The 26,339-nt window shown below is 42.2% G+C and overlaps 1 protein-coding gene across 3 annotated transcripts in view; it reads left to right on the forward strand.

The window, feature by feature from the left end:
* Window positions 1-25,853, forward strand: part of Ttc33 (tetratricopeptide repeat domain 33) — a 46,732-nt gene extending 20,879 nt beyond the window's left edge. For all 3 annotated transcript variants that reach the window (XM_045132695.1, XM_045132697.1, XM_045132696.1), the window contains exons 3-5: window positions 16,595-16,676; window positions 21,289-21,420; window positions 22,761-25,853. In XM_045132695.1, the coding sequence (XP_044988630.1) occupies window positions 16,595-16,676; window positions 21,289-21,420; window positions 22,761-23,111 (565 nt within the window). In that variant the 3' untranslated portion in view covers window positions 23,112-25,853. The remainder of the gene's footprint in view (window positions 1-16,594; window positions 16,677-21,288; window positions 21,421-22,760) is intronic.
* The last annotated feature ends 486 nt before the right edge of the window (window positions 25,854-26,339 follow it).

The following is a 26,339-nucleotide window of genomic DNA, read 5'->3' on the forward strand; positions in this document are numbered from 1 at the left end:
TATCAAAGCCATTGTGTGTCTGGAAGAAAGCATTGTAGCTAGTACTACCCTTTCTTTGGCTTTTCCAGTTTTGCCATCTCTTCTGCAATGGTCCCTGAGCGTTGGAGGGTGTGATAAAGATGCCTTAATTAGAAATGAACACTCCACTGTTACTTCTTCTCAGCATTATGATGACTTTTGAATCACCTGAGTCTGTCTACCTCTTTTTGAGACAGAGTATCTCATTGGCTCGGAGTTAGATTGGCTGGCCAGTGGAATCTACCTCGTGCTGTAATTACATAGTACATGCCACCACTAACAGTGTTTTACATAGTATTGGGGACCAAATTTAGATTGTCCTGCTGTGTGACAAGCACTGTACCCAGGGAACTCTCTCCTCCCCTTTTATTTTATTCTTTCTGTTTATTTTCACATTCCCCAAATCTTAGAATTTCTTAAAATTTTTGTTCTTGAGATGGAGTGAAGGAAGAAAGTGATTGCTACTTTTGTTTTAAGAGTAGAATTTGTTTTCACTTTCATATTTTCTCCTGATGTATGTGATCTCCTGTTCCCTCTTCCCATGCCCTCCATGCTTTTCTGTCTTACTTTCAGAACTTCTCATAGGTAGTACAGGTCAGATAATAGAAACAGCGGCAGTAGGATCTTCTATGTGCTCAGCAGTGTTCTGCTGGTAGCAGAAAATGCAAACATACCCCCTTTGAGGAACCAGCAATGAATTGGAGAAAAATTAGTGAGAGACATTGTTAGGGTAGTTGGAGAAGGCGTGGATCTTATAAGAGCTATCTTATGTAGTAGCTTTTGCAGAATTAATGCCATGTAGTTTTGGACAAGTCCTTTACTTGCTCTCAAGCGTCAATAAAAAGAAAATAAGTAATGCCAATTTTATAGGGCTTTGAATTCTAAGTCAATTAGCTTTTGTGAACATAACTGTTAAGTAATTGTATTGAATGTGCTTTGTGGACATAAACAATTTACAAGCATATTACTATGTGGTCAGTCAATTAGTCCTCATGGTTAGTGGATGAAGCCACTTGGCCTTAGAGGATAAAGAACTTCTGAATAGATGAGGAGGAAGAAAAAGACATTCCTGATGTGTGTGTGTATGTTCGTTCTTTAGGGTATCCACACAAAAAAAGGCACAAAATGTGGGTAGGGGCAAGGTAAAAAGCCAGTGAGTAGAGCAGGCATAGTGGGCAGTGTTAGACAAAAGATTCTGCAGATATGCAAGAATTGGAAGAAATACATTTGTGTTTGCCATGTCTTATAAAATTTACTACTAATATGTTTTTAAGAAAATTGTGTGTGGATCATTATAAAGGAAAAGTTAATGTCCCACGGATGGTAGAACAGAACATTACAGATTCTCAGTGATTTCTATGTTTTGTCTTTATATACATATTTTTATTTATTTATGAGAGAAAGAGAGGGAGAGAGAGAGAATGAGAATGGGTACACTAGGGCCTCCAGCTGCTGCAGATGAACTCCAGACATATGTGCCACCATGAGCATCTGGCTTATGTGGGTACTGGGGAATGAAACCTGGGTCCTTGGGCTTTGAAGGCAAGCACCCTAACTGCTAAGCCATGTCTCCAGCCCTCATGTTGTGTCTTTAATAACACTGAAAATCCTGTTTAGAGAGGCTTGGCAACATCCATAATCTACCTAATGAAACACAAGCATTTTCTTTTTACATGAAACAATTACTACTTGGGGATAATATCAGTAGAGCCTAGTATATAATAATAGGAACAGTAGTCTAGATTTCTTTGTTGTGTATACTTTTTGTCAAGAGTAATACAGATCAATAATTATACATAATCAGAAATAGGCATTAAATTATATCATTGATTGACATGTGCCTTTCCTCCATTATTTGTTGTATTATTTGAATTTTGTATGTTAAGTTTCTCTCCTCTCCTCTCCTCTCCTCTCCTCTCCTCTCCTCTCCTCTCCTCTCCTCTCCTCTCCTCTCCTCTCCCCTCCCCTCCCCTCCCCTCCCCTCCCCTCCCCTCCCCTCCCCTCCCCTCCCCTCCCCTCCCCTCCCCTCCCCTCCCCTCCCCTCCCCTCCCCTCCCCTCCCCTCCCCTCCCCTCCCCTCCCCTCCCCTCCCCTCCCCTCCCCTCCCCTCCCCTCCCCTCCCCTCCCCAAGCAATGTCTTTCAGTATGTAGAAGATACACCATTATTTTACCATTTTTAAGAACTGATTTTGTTGTTTTAAGGCAGAGTCACTCTCTAGATCACACTGATCAGGAGCTCTGGAACTCAGACTGGCCTCACTCACAGAATTCTCTTACCTCAGCCCCCTAGGGTCTGAGATGTACTGTGAAAAATGGCCTTCATTCAGAGTGAGACCTTGATGCAGTGTGACTGCTTTTCTAGTGTTCTCACACCTCATCTGCCCTCAGTGGTTTGGAGTTGTCTGTAATAAACTGGAAACTTTTGAAGACGTGTGTGTGTGTGCATGTGTTTGTAAGTATACAGCGTAATTGTTGGATGTGGGCTTTATGACTTCACTTAATCCTATATCTAAAGCTCTGAGTAGTGTAAACTTTATTATTTTTATTTTATTTATTATAGTGGGAGGGGGGAGGAGAGAGAGAAAAAAGACACAGAGAACGAGAGCGAGGAGAGAGAGAGAGAGAGATGGGGAGGGGAGAATGGGTGCGCCAGGGCCTCGAGCCACTGCAAGTGATCTCTATGCACAAGCAGTACCTTGTGCATCTGGCTTATGTTGGTCCTAGAGAATCGAACCTGGGTCCTTTGGCTTTGCAGGCAGGCATCTTAAGTACTAAGTCATCTCTCCAGCCCTAGACTTTATTTTAAAGTGTGTTTATGTTTCTTTACTTACCTAGTAAAGCCATGGGAACATTCTGTGTGAACTTTATCTCTGATCCACTGTCCTCTTGCCTTTGACTGTTGTTTTTTTCTCTCAAGTTAGGTTCTTTGTGATGAATTCCTATTTACTTGTTACTATGAATATGCATTGTTTTGTTCTTTTTTTGGGAGAATAAGGGAGGCAAGATCTCAGAACCAGGACCTCAGTATATAGGCCGGGTTGCTGATCTTGAACTCACAATATTTCTGCCTCTGCCTTCCAAAATCAGTCCTAAGTAGTAGCTCAGCACAGGGTGGCCCAGTTTTAATTCTCCACTGAGGTCATGCAAGGCAAAGGTCTGCCTTTGTTTCAGTTGTTACATTCTAAACGTGAATTTTTGTGATTCTACGGCTATGATTTCCACAGTTTTTATGGTTTTTGTTGATTTTGAGTTTACAGCGACTCAGTATAGTGCTGTAGTACTGTATTGTTTTAGAGGGCCTATTGGAAGATATAAAAGTAGGATATATATCCTACTTTATATCCTATACTTATTTGAGAACTAATAGAGAGCATGCTGAGGGGAATGGACATGCCAGGGCCTCCTGCCATTGCAAACGAGCTGCAGAATGCATGCACTTCGTGATCTGGTTTTACCTGGATACTGGGGAAGTGAACCCAGGCCATCAGGCTTTGCAAACAAGCACTTTTAATCACTGAGCCATCTCTCCAAAGTAGGCTATTTCACTAAATAATAATTAGAGAATGCTTGGGAAGATTCTTTTCTTAATTTTTCTTCTCTCTTTTTTTTGGGGGGGGAGGGAAAGGTTCAAGAGAATATCAAAACAGTGTTCAGCACATGTGAAAATAGCTCAAGAATAGGCAGAACAGTGTCAGCCAAGGAGGATGTGCATGTGCAGAGACAAACTCCAATGCCTGTGCCACCCTTGTGTATCTGGCTTACATGGGTACTGGGGAATCGAACGTAGGTCCTTTGACTTTGCCTTAACTGCTAAGCAATCCTCCCAGCCCCATTTTATTTGTTTTTAATATATATTTTTAAATTTTTGTTTAAAAATTTTTAAATATTATTTTGTATGTAAGAGGGTATACTCTTTTATTTCCCTCGCCCCTGCTCCAGTTACCCTGGGGTCCCTCCTCATTGGGTTATGGTATTCACTGTAGAGTCTTGAAGGCCTTAGTCAGTCCCAGTGGGATAGGGTACTGTGCCTTAGGATATTCCTACCCACTCTGTGGCTCGTACAATCTTTTGCCCCCTCTTCTGTAATGTTCCCTGAGCCATGACAGGCCTATTGGCAGTTGGATTTAGTGTTGAGTTCTCAGTGGCCTCTGGATTTCTGCTTTCATAGGTTTTGATTGTTCACTGTGTCTGAATCATTGCCCTGGAACTGACTGTCAGGCTAGCAGTAAGAGCAGTATTCATGTTGTCACTTCCCCTGCAGCTTCTCCTGAGCCCCAGCAGATGTGATAGAGGTGACACATCCGTTCCTGCTGTTGTTGACTGTTGTCTTCCAGCAGCTTTCATAGGGCTTTCCAGCACTATGAGGACTAGCCAGGAGGGAGCTAGTTTCCCTTTTGGTTCTAGCATGGCAATCTGATGTGTGCAGCCTGTGGTTTCTTTAGCAGTAGGGTCTTACCTTTTAGCTTTGGTAGGTAATCAAGTGTTTTGGCAATGGCCTACCTTATTTTGGGAACCTCGTGGGTCTCTGTGGCCACCAGCTCACTGGGGGCAGGGGGTCACCAACCCAATTCTGGTCCTGGGATTTACTGACTAGAGTCCATGGCTTTAAGGTTAAGCTTTTTCCACCTTCTGTCCTGACTGTCCCTCTTCCCCCTTCCCCCTTATTTTGTAAAATGTTAGCCAGAAAGAGGGTTTCTATGGAACTGATTCATGTTGTCTTTTCTGTAATTTTCTCCTTCCCTTCCCTATTTCCTACCCTTTCAAGCTCCCCCCACCCCCGTATTCTGTCCCTCCTCTAACCTTTCAGGTAACTCCTCTCTCCTTATTTCTTCCCTCCCTTGTTCTTATTCTAGTCTTATGACCATATCCCTGGTGCTGACTACAGTTTGTACTCATGTCCAATTGATCCCAGTTAGGAACCACAGATGAGAAACATGTGCTGTTTGTTTTTCTGTGGCTGTGTGACCTCACTTAGCATGATATTTTCCAACTTCAACCATTTTGCTGCAAATTTCATTTTCATTTTTCCTTACTGCTGAGTAGGATTCCATCCATTCCATATGTATCACATCTTCATTATCCATTCATCAGTTCATAAGCATTTGCGCTGATTCCATTCCTGGCTATTGTGAATAGAGTAGCAATAAACATAGTTGAGCAAGCATCACTGTAATAAAGAATGGAGTCTTTAGGGTATATGCCCAGGAGTGCTAGATCAGATGGTAGATCTACTTTCATCTTTTTTAGGAGTCTCTGTACTGGTTTCCATAGTTTACACTCCTACCAGCAGTGGGTAGGGGTTCCTCTTTTTCTCTACAGCCTCACTAGCATTTGTTATCATTTGATTTTTTTTTTTTTTTTTTTTTTTTGGTTTTTTGAGGTGGGGTCTCACTCTAGTCCAGGCTGACCTGGAATTCACTGTGGAGTCTCATGGTGGCCTCGAACTCATGGCAATCCTCCTACTTCTGCCCTCCGAGTGCTGGGATTAAAGGCGTGTGGCACCATGCCCGGCTCATTTGATTTTTTAAAAGATTTATTTTTATTATTAGAGAGAGGGAGAGAGAGATAGAGAGTGAGTGAGAATGGGCATACCATGGCCTCTAGCCACTGCCAACAAACTCCAGACACATACACCACCTTGTGCATCTGTTTATGTGGGATCTGGAGATTTGAACCTGGGTCCTTAGGCTTTGCAGGCATGTGCCTTAATTGCTAAGCTATCTCTCCAGCCCTAATTTTTTTTTTTTGATAAATACCATCCTGACTGGAGTGAGATGAAATCTGAGTTATTTTGATTTGCATTTCTTTGATCACTAACGATGTTGAACATCTCTTTAAGTGTGTGATGGCCACTTGTATTCCTTTGAGAAGTCTCTGTTTATTCTTGGCCCCATTTTTGATTGGATTTATTTAAAATAATTTTATTTACTTGCAAGGAGAGAGAATATATATACGGGTGCTCCAAGGCCTAGTGCCATGGCATATGAACTCCATATGCTTGTATTTGTACCACTTTGTGTATCTGGCTTTACCTGGATGCTGGGCTTGAACCTAGGACTTTGGGTTTTGTAAGCAAGTGCCTTTAACTGCTGAGCTATTTCTTAGACCAGTTGTTTACTTTTTTGAGTTCTTTGTGGATTCTGAATATTGAGACCTTTGGAGGTAAAAGCTCATGCAGATTTCTCCCCATTCTCTGGGATGTCTATTGACTCTGTTGATTGTTTGCTTGTCTATACAGTAGTTTTTTAGTTTCATGAATGTGGTGGTTTGATTCAGGTGTCCCCTATAAACTTAGGTGTTCTGAATGCTAGCTCCTCAGCTGATGGAAATTTGGAAATTAATGCTTCCTGGAGGCAGTCTATTGTTGGGGGAGGGCTTATGGTTTATTTTTATTTTTGTTTATTTATTTATTTGAGAGCGACAGACAGACAGAAAGGCAGAGAGAGAGAGAGAATTGGCACACCAGGGCCACTACAATTGAACTCCAAATGCATGCGCCATCTGTGTGTTTGGCTTACATGGGTTCTGGGGAATCGAACCTGGGTCCTTAGGCTTCACAGGCAAGCACCTTAACTGCTAAGCCATCTCTCCAGGCCCAGGCTTATGGTTTTTATGGCCAGCTTCTTCTTGCCAGTGTTTGGCACACTCTCCTGTTGCTGTTGCCCATCTGATGTTGCCCAGGAGGTGCTGTCCACCCTCTGATCGTGCCAACATTTCCCCCTGCCATCATGGGGCTTTCCCTTGAGTCTATAAGCCAAAACAAACCTTTTTCTTACAAGCTGCTCTTGGTCAGGTGGTTTCTGCTAGCAATGCAAACCTGACTACAACAATGAGGTACCAGTGGTTGGGTGTTGATCTAGTTTCCTGTGCTTCTGAGGTCTTATTTAGGAAGTTTTTTTTTTTTTTTTCCTAATCCTATATTGTGGAGTGTATTTTCTCCTAGTTCTTTTAGAGTTTCAGGTCTTATATTGAGGTCCTTCATCTATTTAGAGTTGACTTTCATGCAGCATAAGAGAAGTGGGTCTAATTTCTTTCTTCTCCAGGTAGTTATCCAAGTTTTTTCAACACCATTTGTTGAAGATACTGCCTTTTCTCTACTGTGTATTTTTGGCTCCTTTGTCAAAGATCAGGTAGCTGTAGTTTATTGAATTTAATGATGGGTCTTCTAATCTACTGATCTGTGTGTCTGTTTTTGTGTCAGTACCATGTTGTTTTAGTTACTGTTGCTTTGTAGTATATCTTGAAACCAGGTATGGTGATACCTCTAAACATATTTCTTTTGTTGGTATTATTGGCTATTAAAGCTTTTTGTTCTTCCGTATGAATTTTGAGACTTTTTTTTTTTTGCTTTTTTGAGGTAAGGTTTCACTCTACCTCAGGCTGATTGAATTTCACTGTGTAGTCTTAAGGTGGCCTTGAACTCACAGCAGTCCTCCTACACCTGCCTCCTGAGTTGCTAGGATTGAAGGCCATTCTGTCTGTCTTTCTCTCTCTCTCTCTCTCTCTCTCTCTGTATGTATGTATGTATGTAGTATTATTATTATTTTTTTTTCAAGGTAGTCTAAGCTGACCTGGAACTCACTCTGTGATCCCAGGCTGGCTACAAACTCATGATGATCATTCTACCTCTGCCTCCTGAGTGCTGGGAATAAAGGCATGGACCACCACGTTTTTGAATTTTTTGAGGTAGGGTTTCATTCTAGTTCTAAGATGACCTTGAACTCATGGCAGTTCTCCTATTGTTTTATGAATGCTGGGATTAAAGGTGTACATCACTGTTCACTGGCTGTATATTTTCAACATCATTATGAACTCAAGAATTCTCATAGTTTTGTTTGATTCTGTTGTCAGTTTTTTTATGATTAAATATTTTAAAATTCTGGGACTGGAGAGATGGCTTAGTGGTTAAGGCACTTGCCTGCAAAGCCAAAGGACCCTGGTTTGAACCCACGTAAGCCAGGTGCACAAAGTGGCACATGTGTCTGGAGTTTGCAGAAGTTGGAGGCCCTGGCACACCCATTCTCTGTGTCTGTCTCTCTCTCTCTCTCTCTCTCTCTCTCTCTCTCTCTCTCTCTCTCTCTTTATTTCTCTGCCTCACTCTCTGTTTCAAATAAATAAATAAAAATATTTTAAAATTGACTCCTATTTTTTTTAAATACTTTAGGAGAACACTGTGATATTTTGGTATGTGTATGCATTGTATAATTTCAAATCAAGGTAACATATCTTCTCAAATAATTTTTGTGTTTTTGAGACAGTGTCTCATACATCCCATTCTGGCTTCAAACTTATGAAGCTAAGGGTAACTGTTGACCTTGAACCCTTCCTGTTTCCACTTCCCCAGTGCTTAAATCACAGCAGGTTTGCATCCCATGACCAGTTTTTGTAGCGCTGCAGGTGAAACCTAAGGCTTCATGCATCCTAGACAAACACTCCACCATGATACGAGAGCCCAAGGCTCTGCTTGTTTTTCATTCTAGGAATTTCTTCCTTTTCTATAAGACTGAAACTAAAATTTGAGAGTCATAATGCTTATAGTAAGCATGTAAGCTACATTAAACATTTAATGTTTGATAGTTCAGATGTTATATTCATAGCATTTTTGGTTGGTGTAGAGGTTGCTAATTCTTATAACCAAGCCAGCCTGGAACTGTCAGTTATTTCCTGGTAAGATAGCAGGTCATAGTAATATAGTATCAAAACAGTAATGTAGAAAATTAAATATATTTGTCATTGGTTATTTTCTTAATTAAAAGAATCAATGAGGATATTATCTTTAGTTTATGGCCTTCTGTCTGATATGATTTCATTTCCTGTCAGCTTTACATCAGTTAAACACACACACATATACACACACACACATATTTATTCATAAAAGAGGGGGGATGGAAAGTATGGGCACACAAGGGTCTCTTTGCACTGCAAACTAAACCCCGACACACCTGCTACTTTGTGCATTGAGCCTTATGTGCGTACTAGCGAATCAAACTCACACCAGCAGGCTTTGCAAGCAAGCACTTTAAACTGGTGAGTCATCACCCCAGCCCCAACATCTTCTGTTTACTGTCGTGAATACCAGGCTAGCTGCATGCAAGCTTATAGGAGTCTCCTGTCCCTGTCTTCTGTCCTGTTGAAGGAAGGCCGAGACAGAGGTGTTCTGCACTGTGCCTGGCTTGTTGTGGGTTCTAGGATCTGAACTCAGGCTCTTACTCAAGCAGCAGGCTCTTAAACTAAGCCAACTCCCTAGCCACAGGTTTTCTGTTTTGGGGTGTGTGTGTTTTCACATGCACATGGGTGCACATGTTGGAGGATGCGCATCTTGGAGGATGCACTTGCATGCATGTGGATGTGCATATGGTGGCCAGAGACCAGTGTGAGGTGTCTTCCTTGATCACTGTCCATTTTATTTACTGAGGTGGGATTGCTCACGTGAACCAAGATCTTGCTGATTTGGCTAGTCTAGCTGTCCAACTTGCCCTGGGGGTCTCCTGTCTCTGTCTCCCAAGTGCTGGGAATACAACAGGCTGCTATCTGGCGTTTACACTGGTGCTCGGAATCTGAACCCCAGTCCTCATGCTTGCGATACTGGCGGTTCGTCCAGTAAGCCAAGCCCTCTATCAAGTTAAAATTATATATATGTATGTATGTGTGTATATAAATATGTGTGTGTGTGCCACACACATATATATACACACACATTATTTTGAGGTCTCACTCTAGTTCAGGCTGATCTGGAATTCACCATGTAGTTTCAGAGTGGCCTTAAACTCATGGCAATTCTGCTATCTCTGCCTACCAACTGCTGGGATTAAAGGTGTGCACCACCATTATTTGCTAGGAGAGAGAGAGGGAGGGAAAGAGGGACAGAATTGGTGCACCAGGGCCTCTAGCCACTGTGAACAAACTCCAGATACCTGCACCACTTTGTGCATCTAACTTTATATGGATACTGAGGAATCAAACCCAGTTGTTAGGCTTTGCAGGCAAGCACTTTATTCGCTGAGCCGTCTCTCCAGTCCTGTATTTTTTTAAAATTATTTTTATTTATTTATTTGTGAGCGACAGACAGAGAGAGAAAGAGGGAGATAGAGAGAATGGGCGCGCCAAGGCCTCCAGCCACTGCAAACGAACTCCAGATACGTGTGCCCACTTGTGCATCTGGCTAATGTGGGTCCTGGGGAATCGAGCCTTGAACCGGGTTCCTTAAGCTTCACAGGCAAATGCTTAACTGCTAAGCTATCCCTCCAGCCCTTTTGCATTTTTTTTAATGAGAGGGGTGGGGAGACATTTGGTATGTTAGGGCCTCCAGCGACTGCTCTTGAATTGCAGACCCATGTGCCACCTTGTGCCCATGTGCGACCTTGCATGCTTGCATCACCTTGTGGTTACGTGGGATCTGGAGCTTCAAATGTGGGTCCTTAAGCTTCACAGGCAAGCGCCCTAACCACTAGGCAATCTTTCCAGTGCCTTTTGTTTTGTTTTGTTTTTTTGAGGTAAGGCCTCGCTCCATCTCAAGCATACTATGTCAGAGTGGCCTTGAACTCTTGCCAGTCCTCCTACCTCTTCGTCCTGAGTGCTAGGATTAAAGGCATGTGCCACTATATCCTGCCAGTCCCCCCCTTTTTATTTTGAGGTAGGGTTTGTTCTAGCCTAAGCTGACCTGGAATTTACTGTGTAGTACAAGTCTGGTCTTGAATTTGCAGCTACCCTCCTACCTCTGCCTCCTGAGTGCTGAGATTAAAGGTGTGCACCACTATACTCAGCCTCATTTTTTTTAAATAAGAAATTTACTGTATGAACAAATCGTGTGTTGGTCCTGTTTCCCTTGTGTTAACCTCTTATATCTTCTTCCTCACCCCCATTCCACTGAGTCATCCTCAGTGGGGTTATTGGTATTTCGGGTGTGGCTATGAAGTGGTCAGTCTGTGGAGATGCATTGTCTCTGGATATTCCTTCCCACCCCATGGCTCGTGAAATCTTTCTGCCACCTCTTCCACAATGTTTCCTGAGCCTTGGCAGGTGTGTTATAAGTTACTTTAGTATTGAGCCCTACTGATTTTCTGCTTTGATGTGTCTTGAGTGTCCAGTGGTTTTCACCATATTTCTAGAACTGTCTCTCAGGCTAGCAAGTAGAGCAGCACTTATGTTTAAATTGCCACTTCCTTTTTAATGGTTCCTGGGTCCTGGAAGATATGCTAGAGTGGCTTGTCTCAATCTAGGCAGTTGGCTGTCTTCTTTTTTGACCCATTGATGGATCTTGGTTCTTCCTGGCTTTCACTGCCACCTGATTCTCCAATCAAATTTTGCTTAAAGAATGCTACATTTGGGGCTGGAGAAATGGTTTAGTGTTTAAGGCACTTGCCTACAAGGCCAGAGGACCCAGGTTCAGTTCCCCAGGACCCACATATGCCAGATGCACCAGTGATCGCATGCATCTGGAGTTCATTTGCAGCAGCCGGAGGCCCTGGCATGCCCATTCTCTCTCTCTCTCAAATAAATAAAGAAAATATTAAAAAATAAAAAGAATGCAGCCAGGCATGGTGGCACACGCTTTTAATCCCAGCACTTAGGAGGCAGAGGTAGGAGGATCTCCGTGAGTTCGAGGCCACCTGAAACTACATAGTGAATTCCAGGTCAGCCTGAGCCAGAGTGAGACCCTACCTCAAAAATTAAAAAAAAAAAAGAAAGGAAAGAAAGAAAAAAGAATGCTACATTAGTTATCTAAGTGGACTGGAAAAGGAAGAAACTTAAAGCAATTTGGTACGGTAAGTGGTGCCTGGACAGAAGCAGCTAATCAATGAATTCTGCTTAGTTTATGGTATTTTTTAAAAAATTACTTATTTTTTTGAGAGAGGGAAAGAGGCAGAGAGAGAGAGAGAGAATGGGCATGTCAGGGCTTCCAGCCACTGCAGATGAGCCCCAGATGCATGTGCCACCTTGTGCATCTGGCTTACGTGGGTCCTGGGGAATCGAACTGAGGTCTTTTAGCTTTGCAGGCAAACCCTTAACCTCTAAGCCATTTCTCCAGCTCAGTTTATGGTATTTTAATAGAGTAATTTGAAATCATAAATAATTTGATAGTATCTGACTTTTTGTTGTTGTTGTTATTCGAGGTAGGGTCTCACTCTCGCCCTGGCTGACCTGGAATTCACTATGTAGTTTCAGGGTGGCCGCGAACTCATGGAGATCCTCCTACCTCTGCCTCCTGAGTGCTGGGATTAAAGGTGTGTGCCACCACACCTGGCTGTATCTGACTTTTTAGAATGTTTTATTTATTTATTATTGATGAGAGAGAGAGAATGGGCATGCCTGGGCCTTGAGCCACTATAAACTCCAGATGCATGTGCCACCCTGTACATCTGGCTTATATGGGTCCTGGGGAACTGAAACACAGTCCTTTGGCTTTGCAGGCAAGTGCCTTAACCACTAAGCCATCTCTGCAACTCAGTATCCAAGTTTTTAAAAATAGTGATTTATTTATCAAATTATACTAAATCTTAATTCCTTTTACGAATGCTTTCATACGTAACTTAAGTCTTAAAAACAAGTTAGAGCAATTATCAGTTAAATTCTCCTTGCTGGGACAAAATACCTGACAAAAATGAGTTTCAGGCAGGAAAGATTTGTTTCGGCATGCAGTTTCTAGGTTACGGCCCTCCTGGCAGGGAAGGCGTGTGGCAGGACCAGTGGGGAAGTAGAGCTGAGTGCTTGGTGTTGCTGCTTAGCCAGCTCTTTAATTTTTCTTCAGTGAGTACCTTAAATGACACTCTTCAGATATTTTGAAGTCTGTGAGGAAGGCTGTAAGCTACCGTTACCATGTGAGTTAGCTAAATGTAAGTGTGAGCCTTAGGCTCTCACTCCTTACCAGCAAGCACCTTGGCTAGACCATGTCTGTCCTCTCCTAAGCACAGAATTCATGTGGAGATCATGGACCATCGATTGAGACTTGTGAAGCCCAGCCTAACCTGGCCTGATGCCACAGGGTGCTCGAGTACCTGGAAAACAGCCACACAGGTAGTTCCTCAGAGTGTGACCACGATGGAAGACCTGGCAGACTGCCACTACTAAGATGGCAGTTCTCCTGTTCAGACTTTGGACATTCTGTCTCCTGACAGATGCTTACGTTTGGAAGAATCCTTCATGTGGAAATAATATTTAGTTAGTGAGATTTGATTTGTGACAAGAATACTGTGATGAAGACAGAGGGAGGGAAATTCCCAGCATTATGGCAACATATCATAAAACTAAGGTGAATAGAGAACAGATTGACTAATGAGGAGTAAAATGCTTATGCAGTGTTCCTTTTATTTATTTATTTATTTTTTGAGGTAGTCTTTCCCTCTGGCCCAGACTGAGCTGAATTCACTCTGTAGTCTCAGGGTGGCCTCGAACTCACAGTGATCCTCCTACTTCTGCCTCCCAAGTGCTGGGATTAAAGGCGTTGCACCACATGCCCAGCTTTATGCTGTATGCTTATCACTGGGTACTAATTCCTAAGGTTTGAGTAGTGGTCAGCAGCCACCTCCTCAGCAGGGACTTCTTTGTGCCCAAACTGCTAGCGGTTCTGAGAGGACAGTGCGGACCACCATCTCGGAGGGTAGGCAGCTGTCTGGAAGCAGAGGATGCCAACTTTGGTGAGCCGAACCTTGAGCTTCGAAGGCAGGCTTTGTCAAGTATACTACTGCTTTGTTAAGATGGAATAGGACCTTTGAAAAATCCTTTTGCTAGTAAGGGACACTGTATCCAGGTGAAAATGGAGGAAGAAAATCTCTGTAGTGTGTACATGCACCTGGGCTAAGTCACCCAGGCCGTCTTTTGATTCATTTACTTGCCTCAGCCTTCCAAGTGTTGAGACTAATGTCATGCATTGCTCCACCTGACAAGCAGATGTACTTTTTGTTTTGGTCTCAGGATGACCTCAAACTCAGGGTGAACCATCTGCCTCTGCCTCCCAAGTGCTGGGATTAAAGGCATGCACCACCATGCCCACTAGAATGTACTTAAAAAAAAAAATTTATTCTTATTTATTTGTTAGAAATAGAAAGAGAGAGAGAGAGAGAGAGTGAGTGAGAATGGGCATGCCAGGGCCTGTAGCCACTGCAAATGAACTCCAGATGCATGTGCCACCATGTGCATCTGGCTTACTTGGGACCTGGAGAATCAAACCTGTGTCCTTAGGTTTCACAGGCAAGCGTCTTAGCTGCTGAGCCATCTCTACAACTCTGAAATGCACTTTAACTTTGTATTTTCCCTAGATGGTCATTTACTACTTACATTCTGGTTCTTGCCGTCTCAGTCCTCCATGCACAGCACACACTGGGCACTTGTGATTAGTGTTGATCTTCTGATGCAGCCTTGCATTGCTTAGTGCTATAGTCATATCCTGGGATGTCCATCATTTGGCACTTTCATTGGGAGACTATCAGCGTGTACTTGCACAAACCTAGATGGTCTAGATCAGTCTCTTGATGTAGCTTTGTGATGCATTCAAGAGACTCAGTAAGGACCAGGTGTGTGAGATTGGCTGCTGGTGTGAGACAACAGTCCTGACAATGAACTTCTTCTTTCAAGTACAAGCCGTGTACCTTGTAATGGGAGTTTTGGGGTTCCTTGCCATTATATCAATGTATCCCAGTGAACCGATAAATTTGTGGTATCCCTGGATTCTTGTCTTATGAATTTAAAGAATTAAAACCCACACAGCAGATGGTAAGGTTTAGGGAGAATTTATTAGATTGAGAGAAGGAAATGCAGAGAGCTCCTGCCATGTGGAAGGCAGAAGGGGGTACAGAGTCCATGTGGGAGTAGGGGTCCTCTCCCTCCCATCATCACCACCCAGCCTGGCTGAGATGAGGGGGCTTACCAGAGCATGGACCTGGAGGTTTAGGCATCAGGAAAGCTGGATAGCCAAAAGGAGGCTGTGCCCACCTGGTAAGCATCTATTTATAGTTTATTCCAGTGGGATTCACTCTGGCTTAGGTGAGTTCTGAGCGGGAGCTGATTGGTCTGGACTCAGGTGGCAGGTTCCAGAAGAGGCCAGTCATGGTGCCAAGTTTTGGGGCTGAGCTTAACCAACCACAATGCTAGAATCAGATTTAAACCTTAATTCTAGGAAGGGGAACTCCTTCCCAGGGAGGGGCTTGGGTTTATGGAAAAACAGATCTAGGTAACTCCTTTAGTCAGAGATAAGGATCTCTAGCAAAGTGCGGATTGCAAGGGCAGGCTTAAGGTCATTCCTGTTTTTTTTACTTTCTGGGTTTAGTGACCCTCAACTGCATCAACCTTAAAGTAGCAATAAAAGTATACTATGGGGCTAGAAAGATGGATCAGTGGTCAAGGCACTTGCCTGCAAAGCCTCATGATGCAGGTTCAGTTCCCCAGTACCCATGTAAAGCCAGGTACACTAGGTGGTGCATGCATCTGGAGTTCGTTTGCAGTGGCTAGAGGCCCTGACCCACCCATTCTCTCCCCCTCTCAAATAAATAAATATTTTAAGCAGTCTGTCATGGTGAACACATCTCCCAGTAGCTGTCACCACTGTCCTCTGTTATGCTCTGTGCACGGTAGAGCTTTACTTTCATATGTCCAGCAGGTCAGTAGGTTTGTTCACACAGATGTTAGGACAGTTCTGATGCCATTAAGGGCTATTTCCAACTCCACTGTAATATCATGGGGCCATTATTGTATATGTTGTCTATTGCTGACTGTATTAGAAAGGAAAAGATGTGCATGAACCTATACAGAGGACATGGAAGATCTAGAAAACAGATAGCAAGAAGCTAGTCGAGAAGATGTACACGATAAGACTGTTGCTGGTGACACGTACTGTCTGTGGTTTGCTGACACTACAGAAGTGCTCACCAGCATTGACCAGGGAGCTTGAATCTCGTTTTAGAGAAAGAAAACATGCTACGCCTATGAAGATCTGGCAGGAGGTGTGCTAAGGCCAGTTTTAGGATTACTGGGTTTGGGCTGTGTATGATTACAGTTGGTGATATTAATGACTTTGGCTTAGAATCTCCAAAGAAAAGTTGGTGTTCTAGTTACTTTTCTTGTTGCTCTGACTTTCAAATACCTCACAAGAAGAGTTTGTTTTAGCTGAGTTAAGAGTCCAGCCCATTGTGGGGGATGGCCTCATAGTGGCAAGAGAGTGCAATTTGGAACTCCTTTCCACACATTTGGTGTGGAGCAGAAAGAAGAGAGTGGACAGGAAGTAAAGTCAGGCTTTAAACCCCAGTTATCCGTGACTTCAACTCTCCACCTCCTTAAGGTTCCACAGCCTTCCCAAATAATGCCATCAGTTGGGGATCAAATCTTCAAACACAACCCTGTTGGGCTGGGGAGACGTCTTAGCCTTTAAAGGTGCTGTCTTGCAACCCTGCCAGCCCACGTTCAGTTCCTGCTACCCTGTAAAGCCAGACAGACATGCAAAGTGATGCCTGCATCTGGAGTTCATCTGCAGAGGCAAGAGGCCTGCAGAGACAAGTGTGCCCATACTCTCTCTTTCTCACCTAAACAAACAAACAAAGTATTAAAAACTGAATAAATATGAAATTAATGTGCGTTAACACTTGCAGGTATCGGGAAGCAATTCAGAAGTGGGATGAAGCTCTTCAGCTGACCCCGAATGATGCCTCCCTGTACGAGATGAAAGCACAGGTAATGAATGTTAGGAGGTTCACCTCCGTGCTGAAATGGTGCTGCTTGTTTGCTGAGCACCGATGAACTAAAACAGGGCTTCCTCTCATTTTCTTTGCCCAATGCAATGTATTTAAAGGTTTTCCCATGTTATTAATAGCTATACGTTGTACATAACATTAGAAATACATTTGCTTTCACAGTGAACTCAACTGTTATTTCACCTACCTATGATTAGATATCAAAAGATGATTTTTTTTTTTTTTTTTTTTTTTTGGTGTTTCAAGGTAGGGTCTCACTGTAGCTCAGGCTGACCTGGAATTCACTGTGTAGTCTTAGGGTGGCCTCAAACTCTTGGCGATCCTCCTATCTCTACATCCCAAGTGCTGGGATCAAAGGTGTGCACCACCACACCCGGCCCAAAAGATGAATGTTTTAAAAAAGTCATTGCTTTAAATAAGTGAAAAATTTCTACTGTCCTTATAAATTATCTAGTCTTAGCAGTATTTCATTTTTCTTCAAAATGAGGATGGATTGGGCTTTGGAAGAGATTTTTAAAAATAATTTATTTATTTGCAAGGAGAGAGAAATGAGAGATTGAGAATATGGGTATGCCAGGGTCTCTAGCTGCTGCAAATGAACTCCAGATGCATGAACCACTTTGTGCAAACAGTTTTATATGGGTCCTAGGGAATCAAACCTAGGTCTCTAGGTTTTGCACATAAGGAAGCACCTTAACCGCTGAGCCATCTCTCTAGCCCTGATTTTTTAAAAAAACATTTTTTTTTTACCATTATTTATTTGAGAGAGAAAGCCACAGATAGAGGGAGAGAGATAATGGGTGTGGCAGGCCTCTTGCCACTGCAAACAAGCTCCAGATGTATGTGCCACCTTGTGCATCTTGCTTACATGGATACTGGAGAATTGAACCTGGGTCCTTAGGCTTCATAGGCAAGTGCATTTACCACTAAGCCATGTCTCCAGCTCCTGAGATTTTTTTTTTTTCCCCTGTGATATAGGCCCTAGCAAAAGGTTGGAATTGGTGTGATTTAGTATTACTTTAAAATTAGCATTTGTATTGAATACACATTTTCAATATCTTTTGGAAAATTTTATAAGAAAGCCTCTTAGTGCCTGAATTAGGTTATCCAAGAGACTTAAGAGTCTCATACAAGGGCTGGAGAGATGGGTTACCAGTCAAGGCATTTGCCAGGTTTAATTCCCCAGGACCTACGCAAGCCTGGTGGACAAGCTGGTGCATGCGTCTGGAGTTTGTTTGTATTGACTAAAGGCCTTGGTGTGCCCATTCTCTCTATCTGCCTCTTTCTCAAATAAGTAAAATAAAATAAAAAGTAAAATAATGTCTCAAACAAATTCCTGGCATGGTGGCTCACCCCTTCAATTCCCAGTACCTGGGAGGCGGAGGTGGGAGGATGAGTTGTTGTGAGGCTAGCCTGGGGCTACAGAGTGAGACCATGCCTGGAGAAACCAGCAACACTTGTCCCAAGGAGCATTGTTTCTGGCACATACTGAAATCCCAGGACTAGGGAAGCCAAGGAGGAAAGGCGAGTCACCAGTTCAAGGCCAGGCTGGGCTACAGAGCCAGACTGTCCCAAAAACTGAAAACAACCAACAAAAAGAGATTCTCAAACAGCATAAAGTATACTTTTAGCTGGGGATTGTTGCAATTCACATCTAACAAATGTTTTCAGATACTGATCACCAATGTGAGTCACATACTTTACCGGTTTTATGTTAGTGTGTAGAGCAAAACCCCAGTAAGTAAGGTTATTGAAACAGGTCCTATGAGGACAGTGATTTAGGTGCCTTTAAGTTTCAGGCTTAAGGTAATGCATATATTTTGATAAAGTTTATAGCAAACTGTATGGACAGCTTAGTTTGGAACCTAATCATGATGCTTGTGTCAAGAATTTTCCAAACTGTTCATGGCTCCAAAGATTATAGATAAAATGCAGCTCTTTCCTATCGATTGAAGTATAGGAGCGCTGAAGAGCTGGCTCAACAGTTAAAGGCACTTACTTACAAAGCCTGGATTCCCAGTGAATGGAGGAGGATAAGAGAAAGCTAGCTGCTTTTAGGTAGTTTCAGTTCGAAGTTGAGGCCAGTGAGAATCAGGAAATGCCATTCCCCATGCCACTTAGCCCTGGCACAAGAACAGAACTCTTGGCAGGAGTGGAACTCATGTCTGCTTGAGACTGATCTATAGTGCCCCTGGCTACCCACAGTGTAGCTCACTGCCTACGTAGATGGCCCAGGTGGGCTGACTCTGGGGTCTGCTCTCTAAATCTGCAAGCCAAGCAGATCTTCCCCTTGCGCTCATCTTCTTCCTGTCTGGGCCTTTTCAAACCTTTATGCAGAGCTCTCTCTGGATTCCCTCTCATCTCTGCGTGAACACACTAGTCTAGGTTCTTCTTCACCCAGCCTGGCTGTGTGAATGGGTGGGGGGAGAGCATAACACTATTTCTTGGTCTGAGGGATCTTTTCTGCTTGCCTCTGCTTTGTAGTTTGGGGTAACTTCTCACTTGATTACATGCATGATTTTCCTCTGGTCTCTGAATGTACCGTGTGCGTATTGCCCTTATTCCCCAGATCTACCACGGGGGTGCTCTCACTCACTTCAGGACTGCTACCTGTGTAATTTCCTTAAACTCAGGGTAACCGTGAGTGTACCTCTCTTCATTACTCATTTCTACTCTGAACTTCATGGTCTCTGCTTTGCTATTTTCTCTCTGCTATTCTTCTTAAGTCACCATCATTTGCTCTTTTAACCTTCTTCCATGGGGAAAACACATGGCAGATGCCATGGCTGTTCTTCTAACTCCCTACACATCGAGCTCCTAAATTCTGTTCTCCATGTGCTTGGGGCTGTGCTCCAGTCTTTCTCGAAAGCCTCAGGTTCTCTTAAATGTACTTTCTGAACCACACAAGCTTTTCTGTGTGCATGCATGCTTCCCACTCCCACGTGGTTATGGCTCTGTTCCAGCCTTCCTTCCCAGATCCCTATCTCCTTAAAATAAACCCCACAATTTGTGGTTTCTCCCTAAATAAACTTAATAATTCACAATTTATCCTTCTTGAGTCTGTCTTTATCAATTCTTTGTTAAAGTTAGGACATAACCCAAACTTTGGGGTTCATAAATTTGGGAACCCATCCTGAACCCCAAAATCCTACACCACCAGTACCCATGTAAAGCCAGATGTCACAAAGTAGTGCATGCCTCTGGAGTTCATTTGCAGTGGCAAGACTTTCTGGTGTGCCCATTCTCTCTTCTCTTTCTCTGCTTACTAATAAATAAAAATACTTTAAAAAGCTGGGCATGGTAGCACACACCTTTAATCCCAGCACCAAGGAGGCAGAACCATGAGTTCAAGGCCATCTTGAGACTACAGAGTCAATTCCAGGTCAGCCTGGACCAGAGTGAGGCCCTACCTCGAAAAACCAAAAAAAAAAACAAAACAAAACTATATATTAAAAAAGAAGTATAGGGTTCATTTCTCCAGCTCTGTTATTTCCGGTGTGTGTGGTTTGCAAATGCAAAGCACAGTTGTGAGGAGGCCTATACAATATGTAAGTAGCTTTTACAGCAGGGAGAGGTTCACTGGGACAGGATTGTGGGTAGAATAAATTAGTTTACCTTATTTAGCAAGACTTGGAAGTTTCTTATAAAACATATCGTAGGGCTGGAGAGATGGCTTAGCGGTTAAGCGCTTGCCTATGAAGCCTAAAGACCCTGGTTTGAGTCTCCATTCCCCAGGACCCACATTAGATGCACAAGGGGGTGCACGCGTCTGGAGTTCCTTTGCAGTGGGTGGAGGCCCTGGCACACCCATTCGCTCTCTCTGCCTCTTCTCTGTCTGTCGCTGTCAAATAAATGAAAACAAACAAACAAACAAAACATATTGTAAATGGAATACGTGAAAATAGACCTGGAATAGAGTCACATTTTTTCCCCCCAAGGTAGAGTCTCTCTCTAGCCTAGGCTGACCTGGAATTCATTATGTAGTCTCAGGCTGGCCTCAAATTCACAGCAATCCTTGTACCTCTGCCTTCCAAGTGCTGGGTTTAGAGGTGTGTACCACCATGCTGGGCTTTTTTATTTTGTTTTGTTTTGACCAAATGGATATAGAGTTAAGTAGCTGGAAAGGGAATAGGTTTTATTTTCACAGTTATTTTGGTGAAAACAAGGACTAGAATTTCTGAACCTGAATGTCAGAGGTTGGGGTAAAAACCATTAAAATGTTGTTTACCAGACTAAAAATATATATATATATATATTTTAAAATTTTATTTATTTATTTGAGAGCGACAGACACAGAGAGAAAGACAGATAGAGGGAGAGAGAGAGAATGGGCGCGCCACGGCTTCCAGCCTCTGCAAACGAACTCCAGACGCGTGCGCCCCCTTGTGCATCTGGCTAATGTGGGACCTGGGAACCGAGCCTCGAACCGGGGTCCTTAGGCTTCACAGGCAAGCGCTTAACCGCTAAGCCATCTCTCCAGCCCTAAAATATATTTTATAAAGGAAAATAAACTACTGGTTATACACCAGTAAGTACTTTGCTAGTTTATATATATCTGACAGATTTTGCTTCTTCTTCTTCTGGACATGCAGGTCCTAATGTCTCTTCATGAAATGTTCCCAGCGGTCCATGCAGCAGAAATGGCTGTCCAGCGCAATCCACATTCGTGGGAGTCTTGGCAGACTTTGGGTCGTGCTCAGCTTGGATTAGGAGAGATAATCCTGGTAAAAAAAAAAGTTGGTTTATTATAATGATCAAATTTAAGTTTTTTTTTTTTTACATGTATCAGCTAAACCCAAAAGGGAATAGCCATTTATCAAATCTGTAAAAATAGGAAATTATCTCTTAAATCTGTCTGAACATTTTTTTATTGCCATCAGCACCAGTTGTATTGGGCAAAGTATTTTTCATGGGCTGGGAAGATGGCTCAGTGGTTAAGAGTGGTTTGCAAAGTCTGCTGGCCTGGGTTCAAGTCCCAAGCCACCCAACGTAAGCCTGACACAAAAAGTGGTGCAAGAAGCCCTGGTGTGCCTGTGTGCATGTACACATATGCAAATAAATCAATAAAATTAGAGGAAAAATATAAAGAAATATATATTTATATAAATTTACATATATATTTGAGGTAGGGTTTTGCTCTAGCCCAGGCCTACTTTTTTTTTTTTTCCAAGGTAGGGTTTCATTCTAACCCAGGCTGACCTGGAATTGACTCTGTAATCTTATGGTGGCCTTGAACTGACCATGATCCTCCTACCTCTGCCTCCTGAGTGCTGGGATTAAAGGTGTGTGCCACCATGCCCGGCTACTTTTGTTTTTTTTTTTAGGTAGGGTCCACTCCAGCCCATGCCGACCCTGGAATTCACTGTATTTGTGCTCTCAGGCTGACCTTGAACTCACAATGCTCCTCCTACCTCTGCCTTCTGAGTGCTGGGATTAAAGGTGTGCACTACCACACCTGGAAAATATTTTTATTTTTAATTATTATTTTTAATTTAAGAGATAAATGGGGAAGGGGCCACTTTTACCAGGGAAACCAACTCCCGATTCATCAGCCACATTTCATCTAGCTGAGAATTGCCTTGTTTTTGTTTTGGCTAGACTCTGCTTACCTGATTGTTAACAAAATTGAACTTCCTAAAAAGTGTGGCAAATTTAATGAAATAATATGGTATTCCTTCCTTGTCAGTATGCAAATGAGAATTTCTTATCATCTGTACTTTGTGGCATTTAGTCCACCAGTATGTTGTTATTTTCTGTACTCATAGTGATGGTGGAGCTGTAGGTATGACAGTACCTACCCTACTGCTGCTTAGAACTAAAACAACTTGGAGCTGGAGAGACGGCTTGGCAGTTAAGGCACTTGCCTGCGGAGCCTAAGGCCCCAGGCTGCATTCTCCAGGGCCCACGTAATCCAGATGCACAAGGGGGCACAGGCGCCTGGAGTTTGCAGTGGCTGGAGGCCCTGGTGGCCCATTCTCTCTCTGACTGTTTTCCTCTCTATCTCTCCCTCTGCTTGTAAATTAAAAAAAAAAAAAGAACTGAAACACTTAATTTTTCCCCCCAGGCAATTCGCAGTTTTCAGGTAGCGCTTCACATCTACCCTATGAACCCAGAGCTCTGGAGGGAAGACCTTTCCTGGGCGAGAGCGCTCCAGGAGCAGCAGAAGGCGGCGCGCAGGGTGGACAGCAGCGAAGCCTGCGCTCAAGTAGCCCGGCCCTCACCACAGCCCGTCCCCGACTATGACTTCGAAAGTGACGAGATTGTGGCGGTTTGTGCAGCCATTGCCGAAAAAGAGAAGACAGTTTCAGCCAATAAAACCATGGTGATTGTGTCGGCTTCTGGGACTGTGGAGACTGTCACGGAGGAGGAGGATGCCACCCCACCAGATGGCGCCTTCTTCATCAAAGCTCGATGAAGGAGCTTGTGTCCCGAGAAGTTACTGAGTCTGTCTTTGTGCTACTCAATGTTTAGACATTTGCTATGGAGAAAGGCAGAATTCCTGTTTGTATTTCAGTTTTTCAGATGAGACATAAAACTTAAGTGGCAGAGTGGCTCCACAGTGTTTATGCTTTCATAAGTTGTGATATATACTTGATTAGAAACTTAAGATAATGTTTTGATCGATAAACTTGGTTTAATTAAAATACATGAATGAAAACATCTTAAAGACACACTTGGAAAGTGTATTCCAGAATAGGAAATAACTTGATAGTGTCATTAAAATGTCAACTCACTGAGTTTTGTTTTATGATCAAGGATTCTTTCCCTCCTAGAGATATGCTGTGGTCACTGTTGGCTCTTCCATTTTTCTTCCTTCCCTGAAAATGTCAGTCTTCATCAAGCCTGAATGTTTCTGACATTCATTTTGATCCAAGGCTATCATTTGGTTTAAAAGTTTGGCTGAAAAATGCATGTAAATAAGTGTATCCTGAACATTTTCTTCGAGTTTCTCTTAATTCTGATTTGTATTTCTGTTTTGATTTTAAAGTTTAACAGTGGTGGTTATCTTCAGTATTGGTTAAGTGTATGAAATACTGGTAAGTCAGAATGATTGTTTTATTATTAGGGTAGAATAGTCCTTATCACAGCAAATCATTTTTAAAGATGAATGACACTTACAGAAATGTCTCTAAATTGTACCTCTACATCATTCTAGCCCAAAGCAGCATTCCTTTCTTTCATGTGTGTCCTAGAGTTTTCTACATGCTAGGCAAACACTATGCCACTGAGCGACTTCTCTAGCCCTCTATTCTGAGACATACGAGGAATCCTGAAAATACTTGCTTTTTCCTTTGTTTTTCTGAGATGGTTGGCAATCCTCCCTTAGCCTTCCATGTACAGGTGAGCCACCACACCAGTCCAACCCTTCTTGCTTTTAACTCTCCAGTTGATGATTTGAAATTAATTTTTTAAATAGCTTTTTGGGAACTATTAAATGATATTAAAGAGTGAGACCCTATCTTGAAAAAAACAAAAAAAAAAATCAATGAATAATTACAATTTTAAGTAGGCAAAGTGTGTCTTTTTAAAAAAGTAGGGGTTTTATTAGGATGACACTGTGTGATTAACTTAAGCAAAACTATATAGAATCTGGAATGTGATTTATGGGATAATAGTCCCATGAATATGAGAGGGATATATTAAAGAAACAGTTTATTACTGGAGATATTGGCAGATGTCTTTAAGCACTAGGGAGGGTAAAGCAGGAGAATCTCAAATTCAGCTAGCCAGTCTATGTAGCATGTCCTTGCCCAACACAAAGTAGAACAAGGCAAAAAAAGGGAAAACACTGGTTTACTAAAGGCCACGGTCACAGCCACAAGCCAGTACTGTTATTGCTGATGTGAGTTCCACTGTAGTACAGTCATGTTGAACTGGTGGATGCTGTTATTTCTGACACTCAGGAAGATGTTATTGGTGTAATTTTCTATGTTAGAGATGAAAGTTCCTTTGTGTTAGGAATTAACACTGTTGGAACATGTAAGTAATGGCCTACATCTTTGTGAGGATGACTTTCGAGAATTTTGTTCTAGGAAAATGTTGATTTCTTTGTTTCCAGAGTTGAAGAAATCAGCAATTGCCTTAAGAGGGATTGTATTTCCCCCATAAATTATATCATCAGAAAGCTAACTCCTGATTAGGGAGGCCAGTTTTACAGCGATCAGAAATTTTTATTTTGTTAAATAGCAAAGACTATTCTCACTGGGTAGCTAGGTTTCTACAGGAGTGACTATCTAACCTGTTGTTTCATGTAATGAATGTTTGTTTCTTGTGTAATTTGTGAATAGTTTTTTCTTCATTTTGGATATTTTTCTGTCACTATTGAAAAATTTAGATAATTTCCCTTTTTTTTTTTTGGTATGTTTATAAGAGATATATTTCAGCAATAGGCATGGCTCCTCAAATGTGATCTGTTTAGGTGATGCAGTTTCTCTGATGGAAGACTTGATTAGTCTCAGGTTTTCTGATTCTAGGAAAGGAAAATGGTGAACTTTTTCATAGTCTTTGTTTATCTGAGAGAGGTCACTGTAGTACAGGATAGGTGGTTCTTAGGTGGAGATTGTTCTTTCCAGAAAGTCTGTGCCTCAACCTCAAAAGAGGCAAGACCCAGCATGGGGTGAGTACGTGCAGCCACCAGACTGTGGAAGAAACTGCTTCTTCTGTATTGGCCTTGCTGGGTCAGGTTATAATGGACATAAGATATGAGATTGACGTAGGATGGAGGAGAAGAATAACCAAAAAGGAAGGCTCATTTCTCGAGATCTTAAAGGTGCCCATTTTCATTAATACTTTGCCATGCATGAAGAAGACACACCCATCATTTTGCAAGGATGTGAATAGTGATATTCAGAAGTTTACTAATTTTATTAATTATATTTTTATGAATCTGGATAGATGTTCATGATAGATATATAATTATTGGTGTTTGATACATTTTCTCAAGTAACAATGATTTTTAATGTTCAAATTATACTGAATATAATTTATGTTCTTATTATTTGAAAATCGTATGGTATAGACAGTCATTAGTCAGTACACTACACATCAGACCATATCTCATAGCATGAGGCTCATATTCTTCAGAATACAGGCTCCTAGATTATCAAGCATTCTCTTAAATATGCAAACAAACATGATATTGGAAAGTCACAGAGAAGTACACATCTCAGATCTCCAGTCTCTTGCAACTGGGGCCCATGTATAATATGAAGTGGTTTAAGTATGAAGAGACTTCAAGTTGTTATATGTCAAAACCAAGAGTTAAAAAGAATTTATCTCAGAAAACTAGTGTGTTCATGAGTATACCCTCCTCACAGCCCTCCTCAATTTGAAGGTTAAGTTTGCATAATGATTCACAAGCTTGTTTCAACAAGCTTGCCTCACTCCTTTCCCAGCAGTAGAAAAATTATTAATCAGTTCTTTAATTTCCTCCAGTCAAAAATCCTCCCAGACTGACTTTGGATGGACCAGACATTTTGGGCTGTGATTTTATGACAGAACATGTATCTAACTGAACTATGAGTTAACAAAAACTATAATCCTGTAATAATTATCTTCAGATCAAATCATGGTTGCATTAAATATGTTTTTTTTTTTTTTTCTGAGATGGTATTTTATCAGGGATGTATTTCCTAACTGGTGG

This window comes from Jaculus jaculus, chromosome 13, assembly GCF_020740685.1.
Source record: "Jaculus jaculus isolate mJacJac1 chromosome 13, mJacJac1.mat.Y.cur, whole genome shotgun sequence".
Lineage (NCBI taxonomy): Eukaryota > Metazoa > Chordata > Mammalia > Rodentia > Dipodidae > Jaculus > Jaculus jaculus.